The sequence below is a fragment of the Lotus japonicus genome, chromosome 5 (assembly GCF_012489685.1).
Source record: "Lotus japonicus ecotype B-129 chromosome 5, LjGifu_v1.2".
In the NCBI taxonomy this organism is placed as follows: Eukaryota; Viridiplantae; Streptophyta; class Magnoliopsida; order Fabales; family Fabaceae; genus Lotus; species Lotus japonicus.
The window spans coordinates 62270687-62284059 of NC_080045.1; the positions used below are offsets into that span (position 1 = coordinate 62270687).

The following is a 13373-nucleotide window of genomic DNA, read 5'->3' on the forward strand; positions in this document are numbered from 1 at the left end:
ATTGTTTTAATTCATTTACCGGATAGGGTTTGATTCACTAGATTTACTCTCTTTTTTGTCAAACGTATGGAAGATTAAGACATAAAGCCAAGACAAACGACGCTTAGAAAGATGGCTGAAACCAAATGACTAAACCTTGAAAATAGCACTTTCACATAGCATGCAAACACCTAACATCTTATAGCCAACAAAGCAAAGTGGCAAAAACCTAACAACAGGGCAGAGACCCTAACAATAAACACCAATAAACCATACACCTATAAAATCAAGATACGGAGGTAGTTCAAGCATGTTCCAATAAAATGACTAAGACTTGCATTCAAATGCTTCATAGGAAGTAGCTCAAAGGTGGAAAGTGGAGCTGCATAGGAAATGAAGAACCAATGGGAGGGGGGGGGGATGGTTGTAGGCTGTCAAGTGGTGGTGTGAAGCCTACCACACCTTGCATCCGCGGCAGCAGAGTGACGGCAAGGTAGAGGCTAGTACTGCAGAATCAGCGACGACTGAAGCAAAAACAATAGGAGTAGAGAGTGGAAACCTAAATTAGAAAACAAAAAACTAAGACTCACTTATTTGGGTTACAAGACCATGTAGTGTGGAAGAAACTCGCCTATTATGAGGAAAAAGGGAACCCTAGTGCGGGATGGGAATCCCCAAGGAGGTGGCGGCACAATCAGCACTTGGTTGTAAACCCTAGCAAACAACCACTAGATTTATTCCACAAGATTTAAAATTGGGACCAGTGAAGTTGAAAGTGCTGACTATATATGCCTTGAGAATTTACAGGTTAAAACATTAGTAGAAAAAAATGATGACAAAGTTCAATTCACTACTCTTCGCTGACATAGAATGTGTACATTTTTCAGATAAATTTCTTAAGTAGAATTGTGTTTTATGCCAGATTACTCTCCTTTTACAATGCTAAAAATCTCATGCGAACATATTCTTATACCCAAAACACTATGGATGAGGGAAGAGTTAATAGCTTTGCGCACAGCTTTGAAATTCGGCTGTATAAGTTTGAAGCTGGCCTAATGTCATTTTTCATTTATAACGTAAAATTTATATACAAGTGTACCTAATGCCATTGTCAGTTTCATTCTTGGGATGCCATTGTCAGTTTCATTCTTGGGATGACCTCCACTCTAGAACTGATAAGCATCACAGAAAATGTGGTTTTATCCATTGATCATTCATTAACCATCATACATCGTGGCATGCAGTCAATTACGTCAAATGCTTCAACGGCAAAAAGGTTCAACGACATGCCAACTTCTATAAAGACTAGGTTGACAAAAAATAGATCTTGGATATAAGTCTACAATTTGACTGTTAAACAAAGATTCTACCATTAAGCTGTCAACCAAGCTAGCATGAAACTGTCTAAATGAATAAAGTGCTGATAAGTTTTCACAACACCACAAGTTCCGAAACTTCATCACTACTATTCTATAGTAATTTGGCGAAATTAAATCTAGTCCTTCCATGACATACTATTACAATCAGTCAGCCCTTCTGGCTTTTATCATCAAGAACTGAGATCATTCTTCTGCAGGGGGTGACTGGCTGCATAATCAAAGATATACAAAAATAAAACTCAGATATCAAACGAAGTGGGTGTAAAGATGGCTGAAAAATAAAACAAGGCAACAAAAACTCTGAAATAATAAATGTTCACAAACCTGCGGTATCGTTCATGCATGGGACTTTCAGGACCACCATAGTTGGGACTGTCCCTGGGCTCAGGCTCGGCCTCAGGCTCAGGTTCAGGCTCACGCATATTATCTGGGCTCCCTCCTCCATATCCATTGTAATCGCTGGGATTCCCTCTTGCATCAGGACTATGTTTGATCTCGCCATTTTCAGGGCTAGTAGCCTTCACAGGATCATAAGGACTACGGCTAGAGTCACCACCATTTTGAGGGCTTGTCCTCCCTCTTCTTTTGGGACTAAGGGAGGAAGACCGATCGGTTCTCCCTCGCTCTTTGTGAAAAGGACTGCGGCTGGAGTCACGAACAAGATCAGAGCCATCCCTCTCTCTTCTATATGGACTAGGGCTTCTACGCCCGTGAGCAGGGCTAGCTCGCACTCTGCGGTGGGGGCTTCTACTACGGCTGCGGCCATGGCCATAGTCAGGGCTGCTCCTCTCCCTCTTGTAAGGACTGGCCCCACGACCATAATCAGGACTACCCCTTTCTCTGCGATAAGGACTAGGTGATCGCCTTCCATCACGGCTCCTATCATGACGATTATCATGGCCTCTCTCTGGGCTATATCCATTTCTCCTATCATCATCATCTTTAGCAGCAAATTCAACAGAAATAACCCGGTCCAATAACTTGCTGCACATCAGCATTAGAAACAAACTTGTGTTACCACTCCAGTTGTATGCCAAATTGCCAATTTAAAAAACATACTACAAACCTAAAACTGACTTAGAACCAGAAATCAAAGGCACCCCTATCTGATATCACAATATTTGGCCGAACCAAGTCATAAACCAAAATCCACCAGAATTCCAACAATAATAAAGTAATGAGTAATGACTAGAGGATAATGAAACATTTCAAAGAAGAAAATAAATCTGAATCAAGATAAAGATGCTTGGAATATTCTATCTGAAACTAATTTGCAAACACACTGAATTACCTATTATTTGTGGCTTCCAGTGCTTTACAAGCATCATCCTCTGATTCATACTGAACAAAAGCAAAATTCCTTCTGATCCTCACACTGGCTATCTTCCCATACGGTTCAAAGTGTCTCTCCAAGTCCCTTGTTCTTGTATGGAATGTATCAAAATTAATCACGAATAAAGTCTTTGATGGCCTCGCAGTAGCTGATGATCTTCTTGGAGCAGCAGGCTTTCTGATGCCACGCTCATGCTGTGAACAGTATGTTTAATGCTTATGAACATTGTACGAAAAAACAACATTTTTGTCATAGATGACTAATGATATGTTACCTTTGTCCATTCCACACGAAGTCTCCGCCCCTTCCGACCAAATTCTGCCCGATCAAGAGCACGAATAGCAGCATCAGCATCTCTCTCATCTTCCATATAGATAAAAGCAAATCCTGAAGACCATGATAAGTTTTATAAAATTAGAATAAATAATAAAACTGAAGAGGCAATTCAGTGTATTAGTCCACTCAATGAACACTGCGGATGTGAAAGCTGACCTTTCAGCTATGCACAAACAGTCACAATACTTACTGCATGGAAATTAAAATTCTGATCTCCTTATTTTCTATAAACTAATTTGACCAGTAGAATTAGTAACAGACCTTGAGTTATAAACAAAGTGGTGTCAACAACAAGAACCCAAAAGTGTAGTTCTCATGGTGGGTCAATGGAAAGTGAGTGGCCTCCCCATGTATTCTGCTGCCTCCGCTGTGAGGTTGGCTATATTTCAACCTCAACATGTCCAAAAGTGAAGGCTGTGCAAAAGGCATGAAAATTGGAAGGCAAGTGTGACAGAGGAATACGTGGAACAGTTGTGCCATTGCAGATCAAATTGAACGATTCTTCTTTAAAAGAAGATGTGCATCACAGGCAGGAAACGGATTTCTGAAAAGCCCATCCATTAGCTTGGGGGAAAATGGATATGCCAAAGATAGTCCTGCGTCAAAGAAAATGTTGAGTATGGGGGTTGATGCTTCAAAAAACATGATTTTCTACTTAAAGATATCTTGAACCCCCGACAAATGCTCAACAAGGTGCCCTACACTAAGGTCAAACTCTTGAAACTGAACCAGTGATCTTGGAAGATACTTTGTAGCTGCTGAATCACAGGTTCTGATGTCATATATGGGACAGTCTCTGATGTTGCTCCATTGCCACTGGATGTGTTCAAGGTCTTATTGCAAATATGCCACGCATGCAATGTTTATTTCGTAATTCAATCTAGAACTCGCTGTTCTGGATGACGATCCATATATTGTGTAGTGTATCCAGCTCTTAAGTTGAAAGAGCTCAAATTATAAATCAACCAAATTTATTATTTAAACAGCCACATCTTGTTAACAGGACAGTTCTCAACTGAGACACAATCCTAGTATAACATGTCCTGAAATCCCCAGAAGCACATATGTAATATATACTTTCTATTTAATTACTGAATTAAGTGATATTGACATTGATCCAGTCGATAGTTCCCAAATCACATTAAGTTTAGTGCTCCTTTATAAAAAGGATAGAACCAAACGAAGCAACAGTCAGGTCTAAAACTGATGTATAAAATAACGATTATACACCCAATGAAATTCCAAGTTAAAAATGATTTAACTACAAGATTTAAGGAGGACAGAATTTTTGTTTTCAAAATTTAACTTTTTATTAGCTTGACGTTTAACCATTAAACTCTTTCCGCGTGGTAAAAACCCCGGAGAGATTGGAATACTATTAAGGCATCCATCTTAAAATATACAAAAGAGAATGAAAATGGGGGAGGGGGGGGGAGCTCACCAGACTTCATATCAACCCTATCAACCTTCCCATATCGTCTAAAAAGCCGCTCCAACTCTGACTGCCGGGCATCATATTCAAAATTTCCACAGAAAATAGACCTCATTTTCCCTGAACAGAAGTTAACAAACATTGAACTTAAAGCTGGCACTGTGAAACCATTGATAACCATAACTGCATAATTGTCAAACTACGAAAAGTAATTTGCACCTCAACTCAAAAATACACAAACCCCTGTACAAATTCTCATTCCAAAATCCAAACCTATCTCAGAAGGGGAAAATTGAACTAATAATGCTATAACATATTGTCTCTAAAATTATGCATTCCCTTTCAAATGCGGCAAAAATTAATTAACATTAACAAATTCCAGTCCAAAATATTAATTGTACTTCAGGTTCTCATTTCCCATATCAGCAAATAAACATACACATATAATCTAGCACATGCATACAGGCAGTATCGCAAATTGAAGTAAAAGCTATTCTGATAGAGAGAGACTTACTTTGAAGAACTGAAGCAGTGAGAGAGTTGTCAGATCTTGAATAGAGCAGAGAAAAGAGAGTAAGAACTATGAATTGAAGGGTTCCAGATCTGAGATCTGGATTGTTGTTCCTGCAAAATGAAACGAAGCAAGAAGCAAAGTGAGAGGGGAATTAAGGGAATCGAGTAATCGATGGATGATGAAGCATGAGAACGAGAACGAGAACGAGAACGAGAACGAGAACGAGAGATGGTGTTACCTGATGAAACCCTAAGCAGCGCCGAGAAAGAGAGAAGAGAGTGTGAGTTTCAGAGAGAGAGAGAGATATTTTCTCTTCTCGTTCTCTCGGGTTTTGACTAGTACACACGCTAAAAAGATGCGGAATCATCACCATATATACACCGTCATCATGGATAGACAAATATAATCCTTTTTGCTAGATGCCCCCTCTACCTTTACGATTTTTTTATATGCTCCCTTTTTTCCTTTCCCTATTATATATTTTGGATTTAATAAGTTTTTGTTCCTAAATGAAATTTTATTTTCGTCCTTAAATTAATTGGACTAGAGTGAGGGAGGTCTAGGGATCAATTAATGGATGATGCACTTTATCTTTCCGATGTAAAAAAATGAGCTAAACACTAAAGTGATCATGTTATGTGTTCAACAGAGGTAATATGGCATGTAATGCATAAAATTGTCCATTGGAATAAGTTGCCTTATTGGACCAGTTGATTGCATTGATTGTTATTGGACTAACTCATTGTAAGCTCCAATAAGAATTAAAGTTAACTTTTTTGTAAGGGCTTATAAATACCCGTATATCATAAGATGGTCAAACCATAATCTTCCTTTTCGCTCTCTTGACTCTACTAGTACAAAGAGCCGCAAGTGATTCTTAGTGACAGAATTTGTGTGAAATGTTGTAGAGACGAGGCTACAACTATTTTGTTCGCTTAGATCGTCTTGTTTATTTGTTTTTAACTTGAAATTTGGTGTATGATCTCTCGAGGCATCTCATATAGAGAATTCATATTTCGTTGCGGTAATCAGCATCTAGATTCCCTTCAGCACGTCAGTGTTTAATAGGACCAAATTCAACCTTTTTTTTTATAAATGTCAATATTATTATCTCATAATTTTTTAATAACACTTAATAATTAATACAGTAAACATGTATCTGACCCTTAAAATAGTGAATTATTGATATAGGCCTTCAAAAAAATTTAAAAATAAATCCATAACTTCTTGAAATGAAATTGACTTCATGGCCCAATGGATAAGGCGCTGGTCTACGGAACCAGAGATTCTGGGTTCGATCCCCAGTGAAGTCGTTTTGTTCATTTTGTTTTAAAAAAAAATAAACAAACAGGTTTTGGTCCACGAAGTTGTTGACTTGAACAAAATTAAATCTGTGATTAATTAAAAAAATATATGCGTTGTCTGAATTTTTGAATCGACATGTTGACTTTTAGTTTTCAAACTTTCTATAATATTCTATGGAGAAAATCACAAAGCCGCAGTGCTTGACATTTGCAAGTTTCAATTACAAATAGTATTGATTATCAATTAGTATAATCCTGCATATATATATAGTTGAAGCAGAAAAAAAAAACTTCAAGGCAATTGAGTTTTCTCATTATTTTTATTCGATCGTACCATAAAGAATACACATGGCATGAATTCTATGAAGCAGAAAAATCCAGAGACAACATTGCAACTAGACCATAATTTCAAAACAAGTTTCATTCGAACCAAGAAGCTTGAAACTGCTCTATGCTGCTGTTCATTTCAACTTGTGGGGTTTGGAACTCGAGAATGTTAATCTGAGCTTGTGTTTTGGTTAACTCGCTTTGAGTATTGTGAATCTGTTGAACAAGCTGAGATATAATTCCAAAGCAACCATAAACAGGATCTTCAATACGACATTGTGCTTCATAATATAAACAATCTGCAGCCCGTGCTCGAACATATGGTGGAGTTTTCTGCAAAAACAAGCTTCAGTGAGTGAGTAGCTACTGAGTTTCGGGATTGATTCTGAGAAGAAAATAAAAAAGAAACTAATACAAACATGCTATTAATTAGGATACAAAATCTTTGGATGTAAACACTACTATATGTCATGAAGGGCAAAAGTACACTAATCTCTGTTAGAAGGACACAAAATTCCTATATAATGAATGAAATAATATGGTGATTATATGTATATATACATAGAATTTTATGAATTGATTACCTGAAGCATTCTTCCAACGTTACTGCCACCATAGATTCTGTGAACTGTCAGATATCTTTGAGGATCATTGGGAGGGAAGTAAGGAGAGAAAATGCAATCTGAAGGGCACTTCCTTCTCTGATTCTTGCAAGCTGCACAACGACCTGATATCATTGTATACCAAATTAACAATCCTCCGAAAAATTAAAACAGATCCAATAAGTTAATATTCTGCACCCCAAAAGATTTTCTTTTCCTCAATCCTTTTGCTTTTGATTAAGAAGAGAAATCCTGCAAAGATTTTTCATGAATTGGAGTATTTGTACTCACTATTCACGTACCATGAGATTAATTTTCAACGGCTAGTGTATTCAAATTGCTACCCTCCACAGAGGGAAAGTTTTGCAGATATTGGCTAAAATCATGGTTTTTTCCATTTTAGAGTCATTCCTTTTCCAATTCAACAATTCCATTGCTTTGGTCATGTTTTATTATTTTATTTCCATGTATACTAAGAAAGTCAATGAATGCTGATAAAAAAACAGTGCAATATTGCATGATTTGTAGGGTATATATTAGCTTAGATACACCCGATGAATCCAATATTGCACTGTTTTTTTAGTTTCTAAATTTCTGCATTTGTTATGCTATTCCTTTTATTTTCATTCTAAATGGGCCTTTTGGACTGAAAAATAGTTAATGCTTAAGTGATGTGCTGAAAAGTTTAATTATTGTTTATAATCTATTTTTAAAAAAATGCATCAAATTTTGATTACACAACAATGAACTTTATCCTAAAGTACTATTTTCAAACCACTAAGCATGGAGCTTCTTGAATTTTCAAAGTCTCTGCCACAAACATTTATGAAGCTTCCATTCTAACAGTTCAAGCTCAGTGGCTGATAAAAAAGTGACCAATTTATGTAAGAAAGTACATGAACCTGTTTCTCTAACCAGTGGCATTGTGGTACAAATAGTTACAATTTTCATATCTGTATTTTAGTGCAATGGGAAATATTACTTGCAAACAATATTCCCATCACATAACTAGCAAAATATAAAACTAGCACTCCCTTTCTTCTCTCCTGTTGTATCTCTTTTTTCTTCATAACAAAGCAATGGCGTACCTGCTTTATGTAAATCATGATGTACAACTAAGATAAAATCTCTTAGTATAATCTTTTGCTCTTGAAGATTGGGATTTCTCACCAAATCTGAATAAGTAATGGGTTTGGTTTATGTTCTGCCGTTTATGAATTCGTATAAGGCCCATAAGATGATGCCGATGATGGTGTCCCTCACTAAACTCTTGACTAGGCCATCAATCCAGCCCCCATCATCTGAATTTTTCCCTGCAAGGTCTCGAAACCTCAAACTCCCTGTATCAGATACCAGTCCATATACAACACCATTCATGTGGCCTTTTCCAATGACACCAACTACACTTTTACAGTTATTCACAGCTTTGCTCCGCTTCAGAGACCATGCAAGATACTGCAAAAACCACACAAGTAGGACTGATGACATGAAAGTTGACTCCTTATCAATTTGAATTGAAGATATATCTTTATGCAAGAACTTCATGCGTGTTTACTCTCTCTGTTTATAACCTTTTTATCTATATAATTTTCAGTTGGTTTACCAAAACTTCTTTAGAAAAAAATAAGAGGGAAATGAATAATTTGAAAGAGATTGAAAGGCATTTATGGATCCCAATGCTTAAGGAACCAAATAAGAAAGAAAGAAAGCCATATATACAAGGTAAAACTTACAATATCTCTTTCGTGTATAAGAGGCGGCAATAGTGATGGATATGAAAAACTCAGTTGCTCATAAAGCTGAAATTTACCACCATCTGACCTAGCTTCCTGCAACTAACAAGATTTGACTATTCAGTTTTTCCAAATAACTACCATGGCAAACTTTGGCAAAACATACATTATAAAAGCATCAGGATTAATTATTCATCTCCCTCTCCCTCTTCCTGTCACATCCTCTTTTTTTATCTATGTACTGCAAAATTTGTATGGCAGCAAAAAGAATGTTGAGATCCTGCATCCCCTCACATTGTATGGTTCCTTTGCCGAGAACACCCACTGTAAACCCTTACTACAGAGCACAGGTAGTGAAATACAGGCTTGAAAAAAAAGGTTGCAAATGCATCCATGTATACCCCACTGCATCAAAGTGTCTTGCACAAAATACCATCATAGCAAGCTTTCCAATAAAACTAAGTTGAGCGATGGCACAGCTCACGTTCAATAGAAGAAATGTAGATTACTAATGCAGATCATATGAACTTTTCCAGAGTACCTTAGTTCTATAAATCATTGTATAAAAATGAGGATTATTTTCAAAGTGAGTTAATTATCTTGAATAGACAGTTCAAAGTACCTCAATTTTTCATTCCTCAACAATCATGGATCGAGCATATAAAAGCATGACTCTTAACAAGGAAAAAAGAGTATAAATTTAAATCTTATGCCATGGCTAGGAAGCTACCTCAAGTTCATTTGAAGAAATATTAGATGAAGATGCTATCGCACGAATAACTGATCTCACTAAACTCACTTTCTCAGTCCATTTCAAAGACTTCCAAGCTCTCTGAAGCTGCAAGACAGATTATAGACAAAGAGAATGTTGTCTGTGATTTACCACATAAAATGTAATCACGAACTCCAGCATCCAAGATCATTCAGAACTTTTCACTTGTTTGGCATGGTTCAAATTCAACATATAAAAATCCAAACAAAAAACTGAGCTAATTTATTTCCTTTAAAGAACTATTTTTGCCTGTGTTTCGTGATGTAATATGTACATACTGTTATTTCAATTGGCCGATCTCCCAAAACTATTTGCGCCCCAACTTCCTCAGAAGCTTTTCGAGCAGCACGGAACTGCGTAACAGACATTGCCTTAGTCAAAAGAAGTCCTACATCCAAGTGCTACAAAGATAGAATACTTAGAAACTACCTCATCACCGAAGGGTCGGTTAATATCTGAAGAGATCTTTGATGAAAAAGCAGCCAGAAGTAATCGTAATGCTAAAGCAGTTTGACCACCTGGCATTTAGATAAACAATAAATAACATTCTTTTATAGCAATCAGAGAAACATGTCAAACAAATTTGTGCTTACCCAGGTTTATGCTACGACCAACAGCTCCAAAAAACCCAGTCCCGCTCAAAGAAAACATATTAGACCTTAATTGTTTGCCAAGCTCATCATCAGCAGTAGCATACATGATCCCAGCTCTGGAAATGAAATCTGCAGCAATTGAAGTTCAGATGTAGATTGACAATAAACAATTTTTTGACATATACATAACTTATGATTTCAGTTGAAAAATAAAATTAAAAGCCACAGATAATATGAGTTATAAGTGGAGCTTATCTCTTATGAAATTTTCACACATTCATATTAACCACACACAAAAGTACAGGGAACCAACAAACCACAATAACTTGCCTACATTGCTTTCTTGTCCAACAACCCTCCTTAAGATAGCGTTCTCGCTCATTTTGGAAAATAATTAAATGAATTTTCTTACTATGAAGAGTAATTTGGATTTCTTGTACATTCACCTAAAACTAATTTTTCTTCCAATCTATTGTGAGACAAGGATTTCCTTTTAAGGTGGTTTGAACCTTTGCTAACTGAAATCCAACACACACCAAAAAGCTAGGCACAACCACAAGCTACATGGTTTGTAAAATTGTTAAGATATATAGCAGCCATATCTATGACAAGATTCACAACCTTAACATCAAAAGTTGAAATCATCCCATAGATTAAAACCTTCTTTTCAAATGTCTTGAATTGTATAGCTGAAATAACTCACATGAATAGAACTCTACATAACAATATCAAATTTTTCATGGTGGTGAAGAAAAAATGAGTGGTTACCTGCTTCTACAGAGTTCTACAACCACATTATCTGGCCTAACAGCCTTTACAACACGCTCTACTTCAAAAGCAGACTCTTTCGAAACATGGGTAGTTCCCACCAACCATATTGACTCAGGTTCGACAAATTCAGTTCTCCAAGAAGGGACAGGTCCGAACCTCTTCTTCTGGACCAAAACCAAGCTCCCATTGTCAGCCAAGTCGAGCAACTCAGGGTGAGATGCAGCTATGGCGGCTCTGGACTCCTCGAATATCTCTAGCCTGTAATCGAAACCTGGAGGTGGTGGTTTGATGGAAACCTTGAAGGGTCTGCTGAGAGGTCTTGCAGAGAGTGAAAATGGGTTGGTCATGAAAACTGGGAAGGGTGATTTGATGATGGAGTCCATGGAATGGAAGATGAGTGAGGAAGATGATGATAACAAGGAGTTGAAGTGAAGGGTGAGGAAGCAATGCAGAACTTTTAGTCGTGAAGTCTGTGAAGAAACGAGTCGTATCTACTGTCTAGGCCACACATAACTGGTTTAGTCACATTCTATTTTTCATTTTTTGTGGGTGGATTTAAGGTATCAACATATTTTTTCTGAGGAAAATATGTAGTTGAAATTGAAATAGTCTATATAAAGATAGAGCAATCATCACTCTTAAGCTATCTTTAAGGTGACGTTGGAAAATGTTTTGTTCACACTTCTCTTCATGTGGAAATGGAGTTGATAGAAAAGAGTGATAAGAAGAAAATATATAGAAAGTAAGAAATGTGATAAGTGACATGATTGAATGAGAAAATAAAGATAGATAAAAAAGTGAATGTGAAGATTATGTGTAAAATTGTAAGAGTGTGAATGAATCGTATCTCAATAAAGTTAAGTCTAACCCGAATTATGTCAATCACATTGAAGATAAATAGTGGGGTTATGATTATGTCATCAAATTGAAGCTATCTTCATATGTAACAAGATATTTGTTCTTGAAAGTGGTAAGAGTTGAGAAATATGAAGAAAAAAACCCTCCCGAGAAAGAAAAAAGCTAGGTTGATAAAAATAAAACTATTTTTTTTTTGTCAAACAAAACTAGATATTTGAAGGGCCTGCCTCCAGTGTTTTCTTTATTGTCCAAGCCTCCAGTGCAATGGAGATTACAATAATGTTGACATTCAGGTACCATGTTATTCCAGACTGGCTCAATAGGCCCAAGTATATGCACACTTTCTGGAACCATAACCAATTAATCTTCTTTGTCCAAAAATAAAACCAATTAATCTTCATTCTGGATTGAGACCATGGTTGACTGTGATCTACAGATGTAACCTCTTTTAGTGGAGATAGGAATTTTTTTTTTTTCAGGTGTGATCTACTATGCGTGCATGATGTTTCCATACAAAAAGTAAATTTCTTAATTTCTTTACATATTTTTTTCGATGAATACATTTTCTATTCAACTAAGGATGATATTTACCCCCTATTTTGTTCTCTTTCTCACACAAATCAACTTAAATAATCTATTATTTTTCCTATCCTCTTTCTCTCTACTATCTTTTCTCTTCCCACAATTTTTATCCTAAACTAAACATAACGTAAATGGCCAACATTATGCATTTGTATGTTAAGCTATTGGAAATGAAAATGTAATTAAGGCTATGTTTGACATGTCAGCTAGCTTAAAGCTATTTGACTAGCTTAAAAGCTCTATAAAAGTGTTTGGTGAATGAGCTTATTTCAGTAGCTTAAAGCTTATAGCTTATTAAATATATTCTCATTTTTATCCTTATTATTTTATTAAAATTCCACCTTTTTTTTAAAGCAAAAGTTTATTGAATACGCAAGAAGTCGAGATATAGATCCTCTCGACAATGGATTAAATACAAAGCAAAGCAAAACGAAAGAAACACAATGAAAACAACAAATGGCAACCTACAAGATACAATACAAAAAAGATCGCAACATAAACGAAAACCGAAACCGTGCAAATCAAAGAAAGACAACGAAAACAACAAACGGTAACCTAGTCTACAAGATACAATACAAAAAATATCGCTAAAGAAACGAAAACCGAAACCACGCAAATCAATCAACGCATACTACACTCCATACTTCCTTGGATGAGTAGCTCTGAGATACTCTACACAAGCTTCAAGAGTCTCCTCGTCTGTACCAGAAAACACAAGTAATTTTACTAAATCGATTTACTTATCAGTTATCACATTTGTCTCGTATCACACTGTTCCCGCACACAAATAATTACTACTTTAGAATAAAACAAATAATTTTATATTACAAATTACTAATTATTTGTATTATTATATTT

General features: G+C 36.2%; 3 protein-coding genes and 1 non-coding gene across 9 annotated transcripts; 1 reads left to right on the top strand and 3 right to left on the bottom strand.

The window, feature by feature from the left end:
- Positions 1 to 1289: 1289 nt before the first annotated feature.
- On the bottom strand, positions 1290 to 5358 carry LOC130717660 (serine/arginine-rich splicing factor RS40). 2 transcript variants are annotated; one of them, XM_057567986.1, is made up of 7 exons: positions 5212 to 5358; positions 4974 to 5083; positions 4469 to 4579; positions 2966 to 3078; positions 2650 to 2885; positions 1683 to 2342; positions 1290 to 1566 (listed from the first exon to the last, which is right to left on the bottom strand). In XM_057567986.1, the coding sequence occupies exons 3-7, from the start codon at positions 4572 to 4574 to the stop codon at positions 1542 to 1544; spliced, it is 1140 nt and encodes a 379-aa protein (XP_057423969.1). In that variant the 5' UTR covers positions 4575 to 4579; positions 4974 to 5083; positions 5212 to 5358; the 3' UTR covers positions 1290 to 1541. The 2 variants fall into 2 exon arrangements, with proteins under 2 accessions (XP_057423969.1, XP_057423970.1); XM_057567987.1 differs by lacking the exons at positions 4974 to 5083; positions 5212 to 5358 and adding an exon at positions 3289 to 3623.
- Positions 5359 to 6213: 855 nt separating this feature from the next.
- Positions 6214 to 6286, top strand: TRNAR-ACG (transfer RNA arginine (anticodon ACG)). Its single transcript has one exon. It is a non-coding gene; the product is annotated as a tRNA-Arg (tRNA).
- A 251-nt stretch (positions 6287 to 6537) lies between these two features.
- Positions 6538 to 7341, bottom strand: LOC130720740 (LOB domain-containing protein 24-like). Its single transcript, XM_057571433.1, has 2 exons — positions 7189 to 7341; positions 6538 to 6937 (listed from the first exon to the last, which is right to left on the bottom strand). Exons 1-2 carry the CDS (start codon positions 7339 to 7341, stop codon positions 6698 to 6700), a joined length of 393 nt encoding a protein of 130 aa, XP_057427416.1. The 3' UTR covers positions 6538 to 6697.
- Positions 7189 to 11620, bottom strand: LOC130720739 (uncharacterized). Of its 5 annotated transcripts, none has more exons than XR_009013232.1 (8): positions 11073 to 11618; positions 10305 to 10420; positions 10141 to 10229; positions 9990 to 10064; positions 9670 to 9777; positions 8940 to 9041; positions 8295 to 8661; positions 7189 to 7319 (listed from the first exon to the last, which is right to left on the bottom strand). XR_009013232.1 is itself a non-coding variant. In XM_057571430.1 (7 exons), the coding sequence occupies exons 1-7, from the start codon at positions 11456 to 11458 to the stop codon at positions 8404 to 8406; spliced, it is 1128 nt and encodes a 375-aa protein (XP_057427413.1). In that variant the 5' UTR covers positions 11459 to 11620; the 3' UTR covers positions 8068 to 8403. The 5 variants fall into 5 exon arrangements, 3 of the variants coding, with proteins under 3 accessions (XP_057427413.1, XP_057427412.1, XP_057427415.1); XR_009013231.1 differs by having other exon boundaries at positions 7197 to 7331; XM_057571430.1 differs by lacking the exon at positions 7189 to 7319 and having other exon boundaries at positions 8068 to 8661; positions 8940 to 9035; positions 11073 to 11620.
- Positions 11621 to 13373: the final 1753 nt, after the last annotated feature.